The sequence below is a fragment of the Entelurus aequoreus genome, linkage group LG14 (genome assembly GCF_033978785.1).
Source record: "Entelurus aequoreus isolate RoL-2023_Sb linkage group LG14, RoL_Eaeq_v1.1, whole genome shotgun sequence".
In the NCBI taxonomy this organism is placed as follows: Eukaryota; Metazoa; Chordata; class Actinopteri; order Syngnathiformes; family Syngnathidae; genus Entelurus; species Entelurus aequoreus.
The window spans coordinates 35,396,125-35,410,729 of record NC_084744.1 but is presented as its reverse complement, the minus strand read 5'-3'; the positions used below and the strand labels follow the sequence as shown (position 1 = coordinate 35,410,729).

Genomic DNA, 14,605 nt, shown 5'->3' with positions numbered 1-14,605 from the left:
ATATTTATCCTGTATTATAGTATTTATCCTGTATTACAGTATTTATCTGTGTATTTATCCTGTATTATAGTATTTATCCTGTATTACAGTATTTATCTGTGTATTTATCCTGTATTACAGTATTTATCTGTATATTTATCCTGTATTATAGTATTTATCCTGTATTACAGTATTTATCTGTGTATTTATCCTGTATTACAGTATTTATCTGTATATGTATCCTGTATTACAGTATTTATCTGTGTATTTATCCTGTATTATAGTATTTATCCTGTATTACAGTATTTATCTGTGTATTTATCCTGTATTACAGTATTTATCTGTGTATTTATCCTGTATTACAGTATTTATCTGTGTATGTATCCTGCATTACAGTATTGATCTGTGTATTTATCCTGTATTCCAGTATTTATCCTGTGTTATAGTATTTATCTGTGTATTTATCCTGTATTATAGTATTTATCCTGTATTCCAGTATTTATCCTGTATTATAGTATGTATCTGTGTATTTATCCTGTATTATGGTATTTATCCTGTATTGCAGTATTTATCAGTGTATTTATCCTGTATAATAGTATTTATCTGCATATTTATCCTGTATTATAGTATTTATCTGCATATTTGTTACTGTATTATAGTATTCATCTGCATATTTATCCTGTATTATAGTATTTATCTGCATATTTGTTACTGTATTATAGTATTTATCTGCATATTTGTTACTGTATTCTAGTATTTATCTGTGTATTTATCCTGTATTATAGTATTTATCTGCATATTTGTTACTGTATTATAGTATTTATCTGCATATTTGTGACTGTATTACAGTATTTATCTGCATATGTGTTACTGTATTACAGTATTTATCTGCATATTTGTTACTGTATTATAGTATTTATCTGCATATTTGTTACTGTATTCTAGTATTTATCTGCATATTTGTTACTGTATTACAGTATTTATCTGCATATTTGTTACTGTATTCTAGTATTTATCTGCATATTTGTTACTGTATTATAGTATTTATCTGCATATTTGTTACTGCATTACAGTATGTATCTGCATATTTGTTACTGTATTATAGTATTTATCTGCATATTTGTTACTGTATTACAGTATTTATCTGCATATTTATCCTGTATGACAGTATTTATCTACATTTTTTGTTACTGTATTACAGTATTTATCTGCATATTTGTTACTGTATTATAGTATTTATCTGCATATTTATCCTGTATTATAGTATTTATCTGCATATTTGTTACTGTATTACAGTATTTATCTGCATATTTGTTACTGTATTACAGTATTTATCTGCATATTTGTTACTGTATTATAGTATTTATCTGCATATTTGTTACTGTATTACAGTATTTATCTGCATATTTATCCTGTATGACAATATTTATCTACATTTTTTGTTACTGTATTACAGTATTTATCTGCATATTTGTTACTGTATTATAGTATTTATCTGTATATTTGTTACTGTATTCTAGTATTTATCTGCATATTTGTTACTGTATTACAGTATTTATCTGCATATTTGTTACTGTATTATAGTATTTATCTGTGTATTTATCCTGTATTATAGTATTTATCTGCATATTTGTTACTGTATTCTAGTATTTATCTGCATATTTGTTACTGTATTCTAGTATTTATCTGTGTATTTATCCTGTATTCTAGTATTTATCTGCATATTTGTGACTGTATTCTAGTATTTATCTGCATATTTGTTACTGTATTATAGTATTTATCTGCATATTTGTTACTGTATTCTAGTATTTATCTGCATATTTGTTACTGTATACTAGTATTTATCTGCATATTTGTTACTGTATTCTAGTATTTATCTGCATATTTGTTACTGTATTATAGTATTTATCTGCATATTTGTTACTGTATTCTAGTATTTATCTGTGTATTTATCCTGTATGACAGTATTTATCTACATTTTTTGTTAATGTATTACAGTATTTATCTGCATATTTGTTACTGTATTCTAGTATTTATCTGCATATTTGTTACTGTATTACAGTATTTATCTGCATATTTATCCTGTATAACAGTATTTATCTACATTTTTTGTTACTGTATTACAGTATTTATCTGCATATTTGTTACTGTATTATAGTATTTATCTGCATATTTATCCTGTATTATAGTATTTATCTGCATATTTGTTACTGTATTACAGTATTTATCTGCATATTTGTTACTGTATTATAGTATTTATCTGCATATTTGCTACTGTATTACAGTATTTATCTGCATATTTATCCTGTGTGACAGTATTTATCTACATTTTTTGTTACTGTATTACAGTATTTATCTGCATATTTGTTACTGTATTCTAGTATTTATCTGCATATTTGTGACTGTATTCTAGTATTTATCTGCATATTTGTTACTGTATTACAGTATTTATCTGCATATTTGTGACTGTATTCTAGTATTTATCTGCATATTTGTTACTGTATTACAGTATTTATCTGCATATTTGTTACTGTATTATAGTATTTATTTGCATATTTGTGACTGTATTATAGTATTTATCTGCATATTTGTTACTGTATTACAGTATTTATCTGCATATTTGTGACTGTATTCTAGTATTTATCTGCATATTTGTTACTGTATTCTAGTATTTATCTGCATATTTCTACTGCATTGTTTTTTTGCTGTCATGTTTTCAGGTCAGCTTCCAACAACTACAAGTTAGGCTTTCAAAATAAAAGCACAATGCGTGTTTCCCCTATTTTTATTGTAAAATATTGACCAGTACGCTCGTGAATTTGAATGTTGTTTACGACTCATGCCATTACGTAATTATTGAGCCATATTGTGTACAATTATGGAGTGTAAATAAGTGTGTTTTGAAAGGAAGTGTTGATGCTGTTGGGGGAACTAAAGATGACGTGAAACACGACGGAAGCATTTAGCGGAGGCACCAGGGACACTTGGCTGGACAGAGGCCGCTAGAAAGGCAATCTTTGATTGAATAACTTTGTCTTTGTCTTTATCTCTGCACTTGGAAGGACTTTCTCTCTCTCTCGCAGACTTCATTGCAACATGGGAGTGCCCAAGTTTTATCGCTGGATCTCGGAGCGCTATCCTTGTCTGAGTGAAGTAGTCAAGGAACACCAGGTAACACGTTAGCTTAGCATCGATAGCATCTTCATAACACTCAAATACATCGTCATACTACTCAACTACATCTTTATACCACTCAACTACATCTTCATACTACTCAACTACATCTTATACTATTATACTACTCAACTAGATCTTTATACCAGTAAACTACATCTTCATATTAGTCAACTACATATTATACTTTATACTACTCAACTACATCTTCATACCACTCAACTACATCTTTATACTAGTCAACTACATCTTCATACTAGTAAACTACATCTTTATACTACTCAACTACATCTTTATACTAGTCAACTACATCTTCATACTAGTAAACTACATATTCATACTACTCAACTACATCTTTATACTACTCAACTACATCTTTATACTACTCAACTGCATATTTATGCTAGTCAACTACATCTGTATACTAGTCAACTACATCTTTATACTACTCAACTACATCTTTATACTACTCAACTGCATCTTTATGCTAGTCAACTACATCTGTATACTAGTCAACTACATCTTTATACTATTCAACTACATCTTTATACTACTCAACTACATCTTTATACTACTCAACTGCATCTTTATACTACTCAACTACATCTTTATACTACTCAACTACATCTTTATACTACTCAACTACATCTTTATACTACAACTACATCTTTATACTACTCAACTACATATTTATACTACAACTGCATCTTTATACTAGTCAACTACATCTTTATACTAGTCAACTACATCTTTATACTACTCAACTACATCTTTATACTACTCAACTGCATCTTTATACTAGTCAACTACATCTTTATACTACTCAACTACATCTTTATACTACAACTACATATTTATACTACTCAACTACATATTTATACTACAACTATGTCATGTAGTTATTAAACATGTAACACTTAACAAACATATTTATGATGTCATGTAGTTATTAAACATGTAACACTTAACAAACATATTTATGATGTCATGTAGTTATTAAACATGTAACACTTAACAAACATATTTATGATGTCATGTAGTTATTAAACATGTAACACTTAACAAACATATTTATGATGTCATGTAGTTATTAAACATGTAACACTTAACAAACATATTTATGATGTCATGTAGTTATTAAACATGTAACACTTAACAAACATATTTATGATGTCATGTAGTTATTAAACATGTAACACTTAATGTTGTCATGTAGTTATTGTGTTAAACATATGTTAATATTATTATTGTTATTGTGTTAAACATATGTTAATATTATTGTTATTGTGTTAAACATATGTTAATATTATTATTGTTATTGTGTTAAACATATGTTAATATTATTGTTATTGTGTTAAACATATGTTAATATTATTATTGTTATTGTGTTAAACATATGTTAATATTATTGTTATTGTGTTAAACATATGTTAATATTATTATTGTTATTGTGTTAAATATATGTTAATATTATTATTGTTATTGTGTTAAAAATATGTTAATATTATTGTTATTGTGTTAAACATATGTTAATATTATTGTTATTGTGTTAAACGTGTTAATATTATTATTGTTATTGTGTTAAAAATATGTTAATATTATTATTGTTATTGTGTTAAACATATGTTAATATTATTATTGTTATTGTGTTAAACATATGTTAATATTATTGTTATTGTGTTAAATATATGTTAATATTATTGTTATTGTGTTAAACATGTGTTAATATTATTGTTATTGTGTTAAATATGTGTTAATATTATTATTGTTATTGTGTTAAATATATGTTAATATTATTATTGTTATTGTGTTAAACATATGTTAATATTATTATTGTTATTGTGTTAAACATATGTTAATATTATTGTTATTGTGTTAAATATATGTTAATATTATTGTTATTGTGTTAAACATATGTTAATATTATTATTGTTATTGTGTTAAATATATGTTAATATTATTATTGTTATTGTGTTAAACATATGTTAATATTATTGTTATTGTGTTAAACATATGTTAATATTATTATTGTTATTGTGTTAAACATATGTTAATATTATTGTTATTGTGTTAAACATATGTTAATATTATTATTGTTATTGTGTTAAATATATGTTAATATTATTGTTATTGTGTTAAACATATGTTAATATTATTGTTATTGTGTTAAACATATGTTAATATTATTATTGTTATTGTGTTAAATATATGTTAATATTATTGTTATTGTGTTAAACGTGTTAATATTATTATTGTTATTGTGTTAAATATATGTTAATATTATTATTGTTATTGTGTTAAATATATGTTAATATTATTATTGTTATTGTGTTAAACATATGTTAATATTATTGTTATTGTTTTACAAATATGTTAATATTATTATTGTTATTGTTTTACAAATATGTTAATATTGTTAAATGTGCTCAGAAAGTACTCCATTTACTTTAGTTTATTTCTATTTCTTTATTATAAGTATGTCATATTGTTGTCTATGTGTACAACTATCATGTTACATGTGTGTGTGTGTTTATGTACTTTGTGTTTATGGTCATGTAGTGCATGAGTTAATAGTGAGTGTGTGATGTAGTACATGAGTTAATAGTGAGTGTGTCATGTAGTGCATGAGTTAATAGTGAGTGTGTGATGTAGTACATGAGTTAATAGTGAGTGTGTCATGTAGTACATGAGTTAATAGTGAGTGTGTCATGTAGTACATGAGTTAATAGTGAGTGTGTCATGTAGTACATGAGTTAATAGTGAGTGTGTCATGTAGTACATGAGTTAATAGTGAGTGTGTCATGTAGTACATGAGTGTGTGATGTAGTACATGAGTTAATAGTGAGTGTGTGATGTAGTACATGAGTTAATAGTGAGTGTGTGATGTAGTACATGGAATAATAGTGAGTGTGTCATGTAGTACATGAGTTAATAGTGAGTGTGTCATGTAGTACATGAGTTAATAGTGAGTGTGTGATGTAGTACATGGAATAATAGTGAGTGTGTCATGTAGTACACGAGTTAATAGTGAGTGTGTGATGTAGTACATGAGTTAATAGTGAGTGTGATGTAGTACATGAGTTAATAGTGAGTGTGTCATGTAGTACATGAGTTAATAGTGAGTGTGTGATGTAGTACATGAGTTAATAGTGAGTGTGTGATGTAGTACATGAGTTAATAGTGAGTGTGTGATGTAGTACATGGAATAATAGTGAGTGTGTCATGTAGTACATGAGTTAATAGTGAGTGTGTCATGTAGTATATGAGTTAATAGTGAGTGTGTGATGTAGTACATGAGTTAATAGTGAGTGTGTCATGTAGTACATGAGTTAATGTGAGTGTGTGATGTAGTACATGAGTTAATAGTGAGTGTGTGATGTAGTACATGAGTTAGTAGTGAGTGTGTGATGTAGTACATGGAATAATAGTGAGTGTGTCATGTAGTACATGAGTTAATAGTGAGTGTGTCATGTAGTACATGAGTTAATAGTGAGTGTGTGATGTAGTACATGAGTTAATAGTGAGTGTGTGATGTAGTACATGAGTTAATAGTGAGTGTGTCATGTAGTACATGAGTTAATAGTGAGTGTGATGTAGTACATGAGTTAATAGTGAGTGTGTCATGTAGTACATGAGTTAATAGTGAGTGTGTCATGTAGTACATGAGTTAATAGTGAGTGTGTCATGTAGTACATGAGTTAATAGTGAGTGTGTGATGTAGTACATGAGTTAATAGTGAGTGTGTGATGTAGTACATGAGTTAATAGTGAGTGTGTCATGTAGTACATGAGTTAATAGTGAGTGTGTGATGTAGTACATGAGTTAATAGTGAGTGTGTCATGTAGTACATGAGTTAATAGTGAGTGTGTGATGTAGTACATGAGTTAATAGTGAGTGTGTGATGTAGTACATGAGTGTGTGATGTAGTACATGAGTTAATAGTGAGTGTGTGATGTAGTACATGAGTTAATAGTGAGTGTGTCATGTAGTGCATGAGTTAATAGTGAGTGTGTGATGTAGTACATGAGTTAATAGTGAGTGTGTGATGTAGTACATGAGTTAATAGTGAGTGTGTCATGTAGTACATGAGTTAATAGTGAGTGTGTCATGTAGTACATGAGTTAATAGTGAGTGTGTGATGTAGTACATGAGTTAATAGTGAGTGTGTGATGTAGTACATGAGTTAATAGTGAGTGTGTGATGTAGTACATGAGTGTGTGATGTAGTACATGAGTGTGTGATGTAGTACATGAGTTAATAGTGAGTGTGTGATGTAGTACATGAGTTAATAGTGAGTGTGTGATGTAGTACATGAGTGTGTGATGTAGTACATGAGTGTAGTAGATGAGTTACTAGTGAGTGTTGTCTTTAGATCCCCGAGTTTGACCACCTGTACCTGGACATGAACGGGATCATCCATCAATGTTCTCACCCCAACGACGAGGACGTCCACTTCCGCATCTCGGAGGAGAAGATCTTTGCTGACATCTTTCACTACCTGGAGGTTCTCTTCCGCATCATCAAACCTCGCCAGGTCTTCTTCATGGCTGTGGACGGTGTGGCCCCTCGTGCTAAGATGAACCAGCAGAGAGGGCGCAGGTTCAGGTACTTGAATATAGTCTTACAGTCCAGGTACTTGAATATAGTCTTAGACCTCTTACAGTCCAGGTACTTGAATATAGTCTTACAGTCCAGGTACTTGAATATAGTCTTAGACCTCTTACAGTCCAGGTACTTGAATATAGTCTTACAGTCCAGGTACTTGAATATAGTCTTAGACCTCTTACAGTCCAGGTACTTGAATATAGTCTTACAGTCCAGGTACTTGAATATAGTCTTAGACCTCTTACAGTCCAGGTACTTGAATATAGTCTTAGACCTCTTACAGTCCAGGTACTTGAATATAGTCTTAGACCTCTTACAGTCCAGGTACTTGAATATAGTCTTAGTCCTCTTACAGTCCAGGTACTTGAATATAGTCTTAGACCTCTTACAGTCCAGGTACTTGAATATAGTCTTAGACCTCTTACAGTCCAGGTACATGAATATAGTCTTAGACTTCTTAGAATCCAGGTACTTGAATATAGTCGTAGACCTCTTACAGTCCAGGTACTTCAATATAGTCTTACAGTCCAGGTACTTGAATATAGTCGTAGACCTCTTACAGTCCAGGTACATGAATATAGTCTTAGACCTCTTACAGTCCAGGTACTTCAATATAGTCTTACAGTCCAGGTACTTGAATATAGCCGTAGACCTCTTACAGTCCAGGTACATGAATATAGTCTTAGACCTCTTACAGTCCAGGTACTTCAATATAGTCTTACAGTCCAGGTACTTGAATATATCCGTAGACCTCTTACAGTCCAGGTACTTCAATATAGTCTTACAGTCCAGGTACATGAATATAGTCGTAGACCTCTTACAGTCCAGGTACATGAATATAGTCTTAGACCTCTTACAGTCCAGGTACATGAATATAGTCTTAGACTTCTTAGAGTACAGGTACTTGAATATAGTCTTAGACCTCTTACAGTCCAGGTACTTCAATATAGTCTTACAGTCCAGGTACTTGAATATAGTCTTAGACCTCTTACAGTCCAGGTACTTCAATATAGTCTTAGACCTCTTACAGTCCAGGTACTTCAATATAGTCTTACAGTCCAGGTACTTGAATATAGCCGTAGACCTCTTACAGTCCAGGTACTTCAATATAGTCTTACAGTCCAGGTACATGAATATAGTCGTAGACCTCTTACAGTCCAGGTACATGAATATAGTCTTAGACCTCTTACAGTCCAGGTACTTCAATATAGTCTTAGACTTCTTACAGTCCAGGTACTTGAATATAGTCTTAGACCTCTTACAGTCCAGGTACATGAATATAGTCTTAGACTTCTTAGAGTACAGGTACTTGAATATAGTCTTAGACCTCTTACAGTCCAGGTACTTCAATATAGTCTTACAGTCCAGGTACTTGAATATAGTCTTAGACCTCTTACAGTCCAGGTACTTGAATATAGTCTTAGACCTCTTACAGTCCAGGTACATGAATATAGTCTTAGACTTCTTAGAGTCCAGGTACTTGAATATAGTCGTAGACCTCTTACAGTCCAGGTACTTCAATATAGTCTTACAGTCCAGGTACTTGAATATAGTCGTAGACCTCTTACAGTCCAGGTACATGAATATAGTCTTAGACCTCTTACAGTCCAGGTACATGAATATAGTCTTAGACTTCTTAGAGTACAGGTACTTGAATATAGTCTTAGACCTCTTACAGTCCAGGTACTTCAATATAGTCTTACAGTCCAGGTACTTGAATATAGTCTTAGACCTCTTACAGTCCAGGTACTTGAATATAGTCTTAGACCTCTTACAGTCCAGGTACTTCAATATAGTCTTACAGTCCAGGTACTTGAATATAGTCGTAGACCTCTTACAGTCCAGGTACATGAATATAGTCTTAGACCTCTTACAGTCCAGGTACTTGAATATAGTCGTAGACCTCTTACAGTCCAGGTACTTCAATATAGTCTTACAGTCCAGGTACTTGAATATAGTCGTAGACCTCTTACAGTCCAGGTACATGAATATAGTCTTAGACCTCTTACAGTCCAGGTACATGAATATAGTCTTAGACTTCTTAGAGTACAGGTACTTGAATATAGTCTTAGACCTCTTACAGTCCAGGTACATGAATATAGTCTTAGACCTCTTACAGTCCAGGTACTTGAATATAGTCTTAGACCTCTTACAGTCCAGGTACTTGAATATAGTCTTAGACCTCTTACAGTCCAGGTATTTTTTGTGTTTAATCATTTTTTAATCTTTAGGTTCCCACTCAACTTTGGTACCAGGGACCCAGAAGGGTCTCATTTTTTAATCTTTAGGTTCCCACTCAACTTTGGTAGCAGGGACCCAGAAGGGTCTCATTTTTTAATCTTTAGGTTCCCACTCAACTTTGGTACCAGGGACCCAGAAGGGTCTCATTTTTTAATCTTTAGGTTCCCACTCAACTTTGGTACCAGGGACCCAGAAGGATCTCATTTTTTAATCTTTAGGTTCCCACTCAACTTTGGTACCAGGGACCCAGAAGGGTCTCATTTTTTAATCTTTAGGTTCCCACTCAACTTTGGTAGCAGGGACCCAGAAGTATCTCATTTTTTAATCTTTAGGTTCCCACTCAACTTTGGTAGCAGGGACCCAGAAGGGTCTCATTTTTTAATCTTTAGGTTCCCACTCAACTTTGGTAGCAGGGACCCAGAAGGGTCTCATTTTTTAATCTTTAGGTTCCCACTCAACTTTGGTACCAGGGACCCACAAGGGTCTCATTTTTTAATCTTTAGGTTCCCACTCAACTTTGGTACCAGGGACCCAGAAGGGTCTCATTTTTTAATCTTTAGGTTCCCACTCAACTTTGGTACCAGGGACCCAGAAGGGTCTCATTTTTTAATCTTTAGGTTCCCACTCAACTTTGGTACCAGGGACCCAGAAGGGTCTCATTTTTTAATCTTTAGGTTCCCACTCAACTTTGGTAGCAGGGACCCAGAAGGGTCTCATTTTTTAATCTTTAGGTTCCCACTCAACTTTGGTACCAGGGACCCAGAAGGGTCTCATTTTTTAATCTTTAGGTTCCCACTCAACTTTGGTACCAGGGACCCAGAAGGGTCTCATTTTTTAATCTTTAGGTTCCCACTCAACTTTGGTACCAGGGACCCAGAAGGGTCTCATTTTTTAATCTTTAGGTTCCCACTCAACTTTGGTACCAGGGACCCAGAAGGGTCTCATTTTTTAATCTTTAGGTTCCCACTCAACTTTGGTACCAGGGACCCAGAAGGGTCTCATTTTTTAATATTTAGGTTCCCACTCAACTTTGGTACCAGGGACCCAGAAGGGTCTCATTTTTTAATCTTTAGGTTCCCACTCAACTTTGGTACCAGGGACCCAGAAGGGTCTCATTTTTTAATCTTTAGGTTCCCACTCAACTTTGGTACCAGGGACCCAGAAGGGTCTCATTTTTTAATCTTTAGGTTCCCACTCAACTTTGGTACCAGGGACCCAGAAGGGTCTCATTTTTTAATCTTTAGGTTCCCGCTCAACTTTGGTACCAGGGACCCAGAAGGGTCTCATTTTTTAATCTTTAGGTTCCCACTCAACTTTGGTACCAGGGACCCAGAAGGGTCTCATTTTTTAATCTTTAGGTTCCCACTCAACTTTGGTACCAGGGACCCAGAAGGGTCTCATTTTTTAATCTTTAGGTTCCCACTCAACTTTGGTACCAGGGACCCAGAAGGGTCTCTTTTTTTAATCTTTAGGTTCCCACTCAACTTTGGTAGCAGGGACCCAGAAGGGTCTCATTTTTTAATCTTTAGGTTCCCACTGAACTTTGGTACCAGGGACCCAGAAGGGTCTCATTTTTTAATCTTTAGGTTCCCACTGAACTTTGGTAGCAGGGACCCAGAAGGGTCTCATTTTTTAATCTTTAGGTTCCCACTGAACTTTGGTAGCAGGGACCCAGAAGGGTCTCATTTTTTAATCTTTAGGTTCCCACTCAACTTTGGTAGCAGGGACCCAGAAGGGTCTCATTTTTTAATCTTTAGGTTCCCACTCAACTTTGGTACCAGGGACCCAGAAGGGTCCCATTTTTTAATCTTTAGGTTCCCACTCAACTTTGGTACCAGGGACCCAGAAGGGTCTCATTTTTTAATCTTTGGGTTCCCACTCAACTTTGGTAGCAGGGACCCAGAAGGGTGTCATTTTTTAATCTTTAGGTTCCCACTCAACTTTGGTACCAGGGACCCAGAAGGGTGTCATTTTTTAATCTTTAGGTTCCCACTCAACTTTGGTACCAGGGACCCAGAAGGGTCTCATTTTTTAATCATTAGGTTCCCACTCAACTTTGGTACTAGGGACCCAGAAGGGTCTCATTTTTTAATCTTTAGGTTCCCACTCAACTTTGGTACCAGGGACCCAGAAGGGTCTCATTTTTTAATCTTTAGGTTCCCGCTCAACTTTGGTACCAGGGACCCAGAAGGGTCTCATTTTTTAATCTTTAGCTTCCCACTCAACTTTGGTACCAGGGACCCAGAAGGGTCTCATTTTTTAATCTTTAGCTTCCCACTCAACTTTGGTACCAGGGACCCAGAAGGGTCTCATTTTTTAATCTTTAGGTTCCCACTCAACTTTGGTACCAGGGACCCAGAAGGGTCTCATTTCTTAATCTTTAGGTTCCCACTCAACTTTGGTACCAGGGACCCAGAAGGGTCTCATTTTTTAATCTTTAGGTTCCCACTCAACTTTGGTACCAGGGACCCAGAAGGGTCTCATTTTTTAATCTTTAGGTTCCCACTCAACTTTGGTACCAGGGACCCAGAAGGGTCTCATTTTTTAATCTTTAGGTTCCCACTCAACTTTGGTACCAGGGACCCAGAAGGGTCTCATTTTTTAATCTTTAGGTTCCCACTCAACTTTGGTACCAGGGACCCAGAAGGGTCTCATTTTTTAATCTTTAGGTTCCCACTCAACTTTGGTACCAGGGACCCAGAAGGGTCTCATTTTTTAATCTTTAGGTTCCCACTCAACTTTGGTACCAGGGACCCAGAAGGGTCTCATTTTTTAATCTTTAGGTTCCCACTCAACTTTGGTACCAGAGACCCAGAAGGGTCTCATTTTTTAATCTTTAGGTTCCCACTCAACTTTGGTACCAGGGACCCAGAAGGGTCTCATTTTTTAATCTTTAGGTTCCCACTCAACTTTGGTACCAGGGACCCAGAAGGGTCTCATTTTTTAATCTTTAGGTTCCCACTCAACTTTGGTACCAGGGACCCAGAAGGGTCTCATTTTTTAATCTTTAGGTTCCCACTCAACTTTGGTAGCAGGGACCCAGAAGGGTCTCATTTTTTAATCTTTAGGTTCCCACTCAACTTTGGTACCAGGGACCCAGAAGGGTCTCATTTTTTAATCTTTAGGTTCCCACTGAACTTTGGTAGCAGGGACCCAGAAGGGTCTAATTTTTTAATCTTTAGGTTCCCACTGAACTTTGGTAGCAGGGACCCAGAAGGGTCTAATTTTTTAATCTTTAGGTTCCCACTGAACTTTGGTAGCAGGGACCCAGAAGGGTCTCATTTTTTAATCTTTAGGTTCCCACTCAACTTTGGTACCAGGGACCCAGAAGGGTCTCATTTCTTAATCTTTAGGTTCCCACTGAACTTTGGTACCAGGGACCCAGAAGGGTCTCATTTTTTAATCTTTAGGTTCCCACTCAACTTTGGTACCAGGGACCCAGAAGGGTCTCATTTTTTAATCTTTAGGTTCCCACTCAACTTTGGTGCCAGGGACCCAGAAGGGTCTCATTTTTTAATCTTTAGGTTCCCACTCAACTTTGGTACCAGGGACCCAGAAGGGTCTCATTTTTTAATCTTTAGGTTCCCACTCAACTTTGGTACCAGGGACCCAGAAGGGTCTCATTTTTTAATCTTTAGGTTCCCACTCAACTTTGGTGCCAGGGACCCAGAAGGGTCTCATTTTTTAATCTTTAGGTTCCCACTCAACTTTGGTACCAGGGACCCAGAAGGGTCTCATTTTTTAATCTTTAGGTTCCCACTCAACTTTGGTACCAGGGACCCAGAAGGGTCTCATTTTTTAATCTTTAGGTTCCCACTCAACTTTGGTACCAGGGACCCAGAAGGGTCTCATTTTTTAATCTTTAGGTTCCCACTCAACTTTGGTACCAGGGACCCAGAAGGGTCTCATTTTTTAATCTTTAGGTTCCCACTCAACTTTGGTACCAGGGACCCAGAAGGGTCTCATTTTTTAATCTTTAGGTTCCCACTCAACTTTGGTACCAGGGACCCAGAAGGGTCTCATTTTTTAATCTTTAGGTTCCCACTCAACTTTGGTACCAGGGACCCAGAAGGGTCTCATTTTTTAATCTTTAGGTTCCCACTCAACTTTGGTACCAGGGACCCAGAAGGGTCTCATTTTTTAATCTTTAGGTTCCCACTCAACTTTGGTACCAGGGACCCAGAAGGGTCTCATTTTTTAATCTTTAGGTTCCCACTGAACTTTGGTAGCAGGGACCCAGAAGGGTCTAATTTTTTAATCTTTAGGTTCCCACTGAACTTTGGTAGCAGGGACCCAGAAGGGTCTAATTTTTTAATCTTTAGGTTCCCACTGAACTTTGGTAGCAGGGACCCAGAAGGGTCTAATTTTTTAATCTTTAGGTTCCCACTCAACTTTGGTACCAGGGACCCAGAAGGGTCTCATTTTTTAATCTTTAGGTTCCCACTCAACTTTGGTACCAGGGACCCAGAAGGGTCCCATTTTTTAATCTTTAGGTTCCCACTCAACTTTGGTACCAGGGACCCAGAAGGGTCTCATTTTTTAATCTTTGGGTTCCCACTCAACTTTGGTAGCAGGGACCCAGAAGGGTGTCATTTTTTAATCTTTA

General features: G+C 34.7%; 1 protein-coding gene across 1 annotated transcript in view; it reads left to right on the top strand.

Annotated features, from left to right (window-relative positions):
- The first annotated feature begins 2,911 nt into the window (after positions 1-2,911).
- Positions 2,912-14,605, top strand: part of LOC133664812 (5'-3' exoribonuclease 1-like) — a 29,050-nt gene continuing 17,356 nt past the window's right edge. Inside the window, 2 exon segments of the mRNA XM_062069734.1 lie at positions 2,912-3,150; positions 7,526-7,758. Coding sequence (XP_061925718.1) covers positions 3,076-3,150; positions 7,526-7,758 — 308 coding nt within the window. The 5' untranslated portion in view covers positions 2,912-3,075.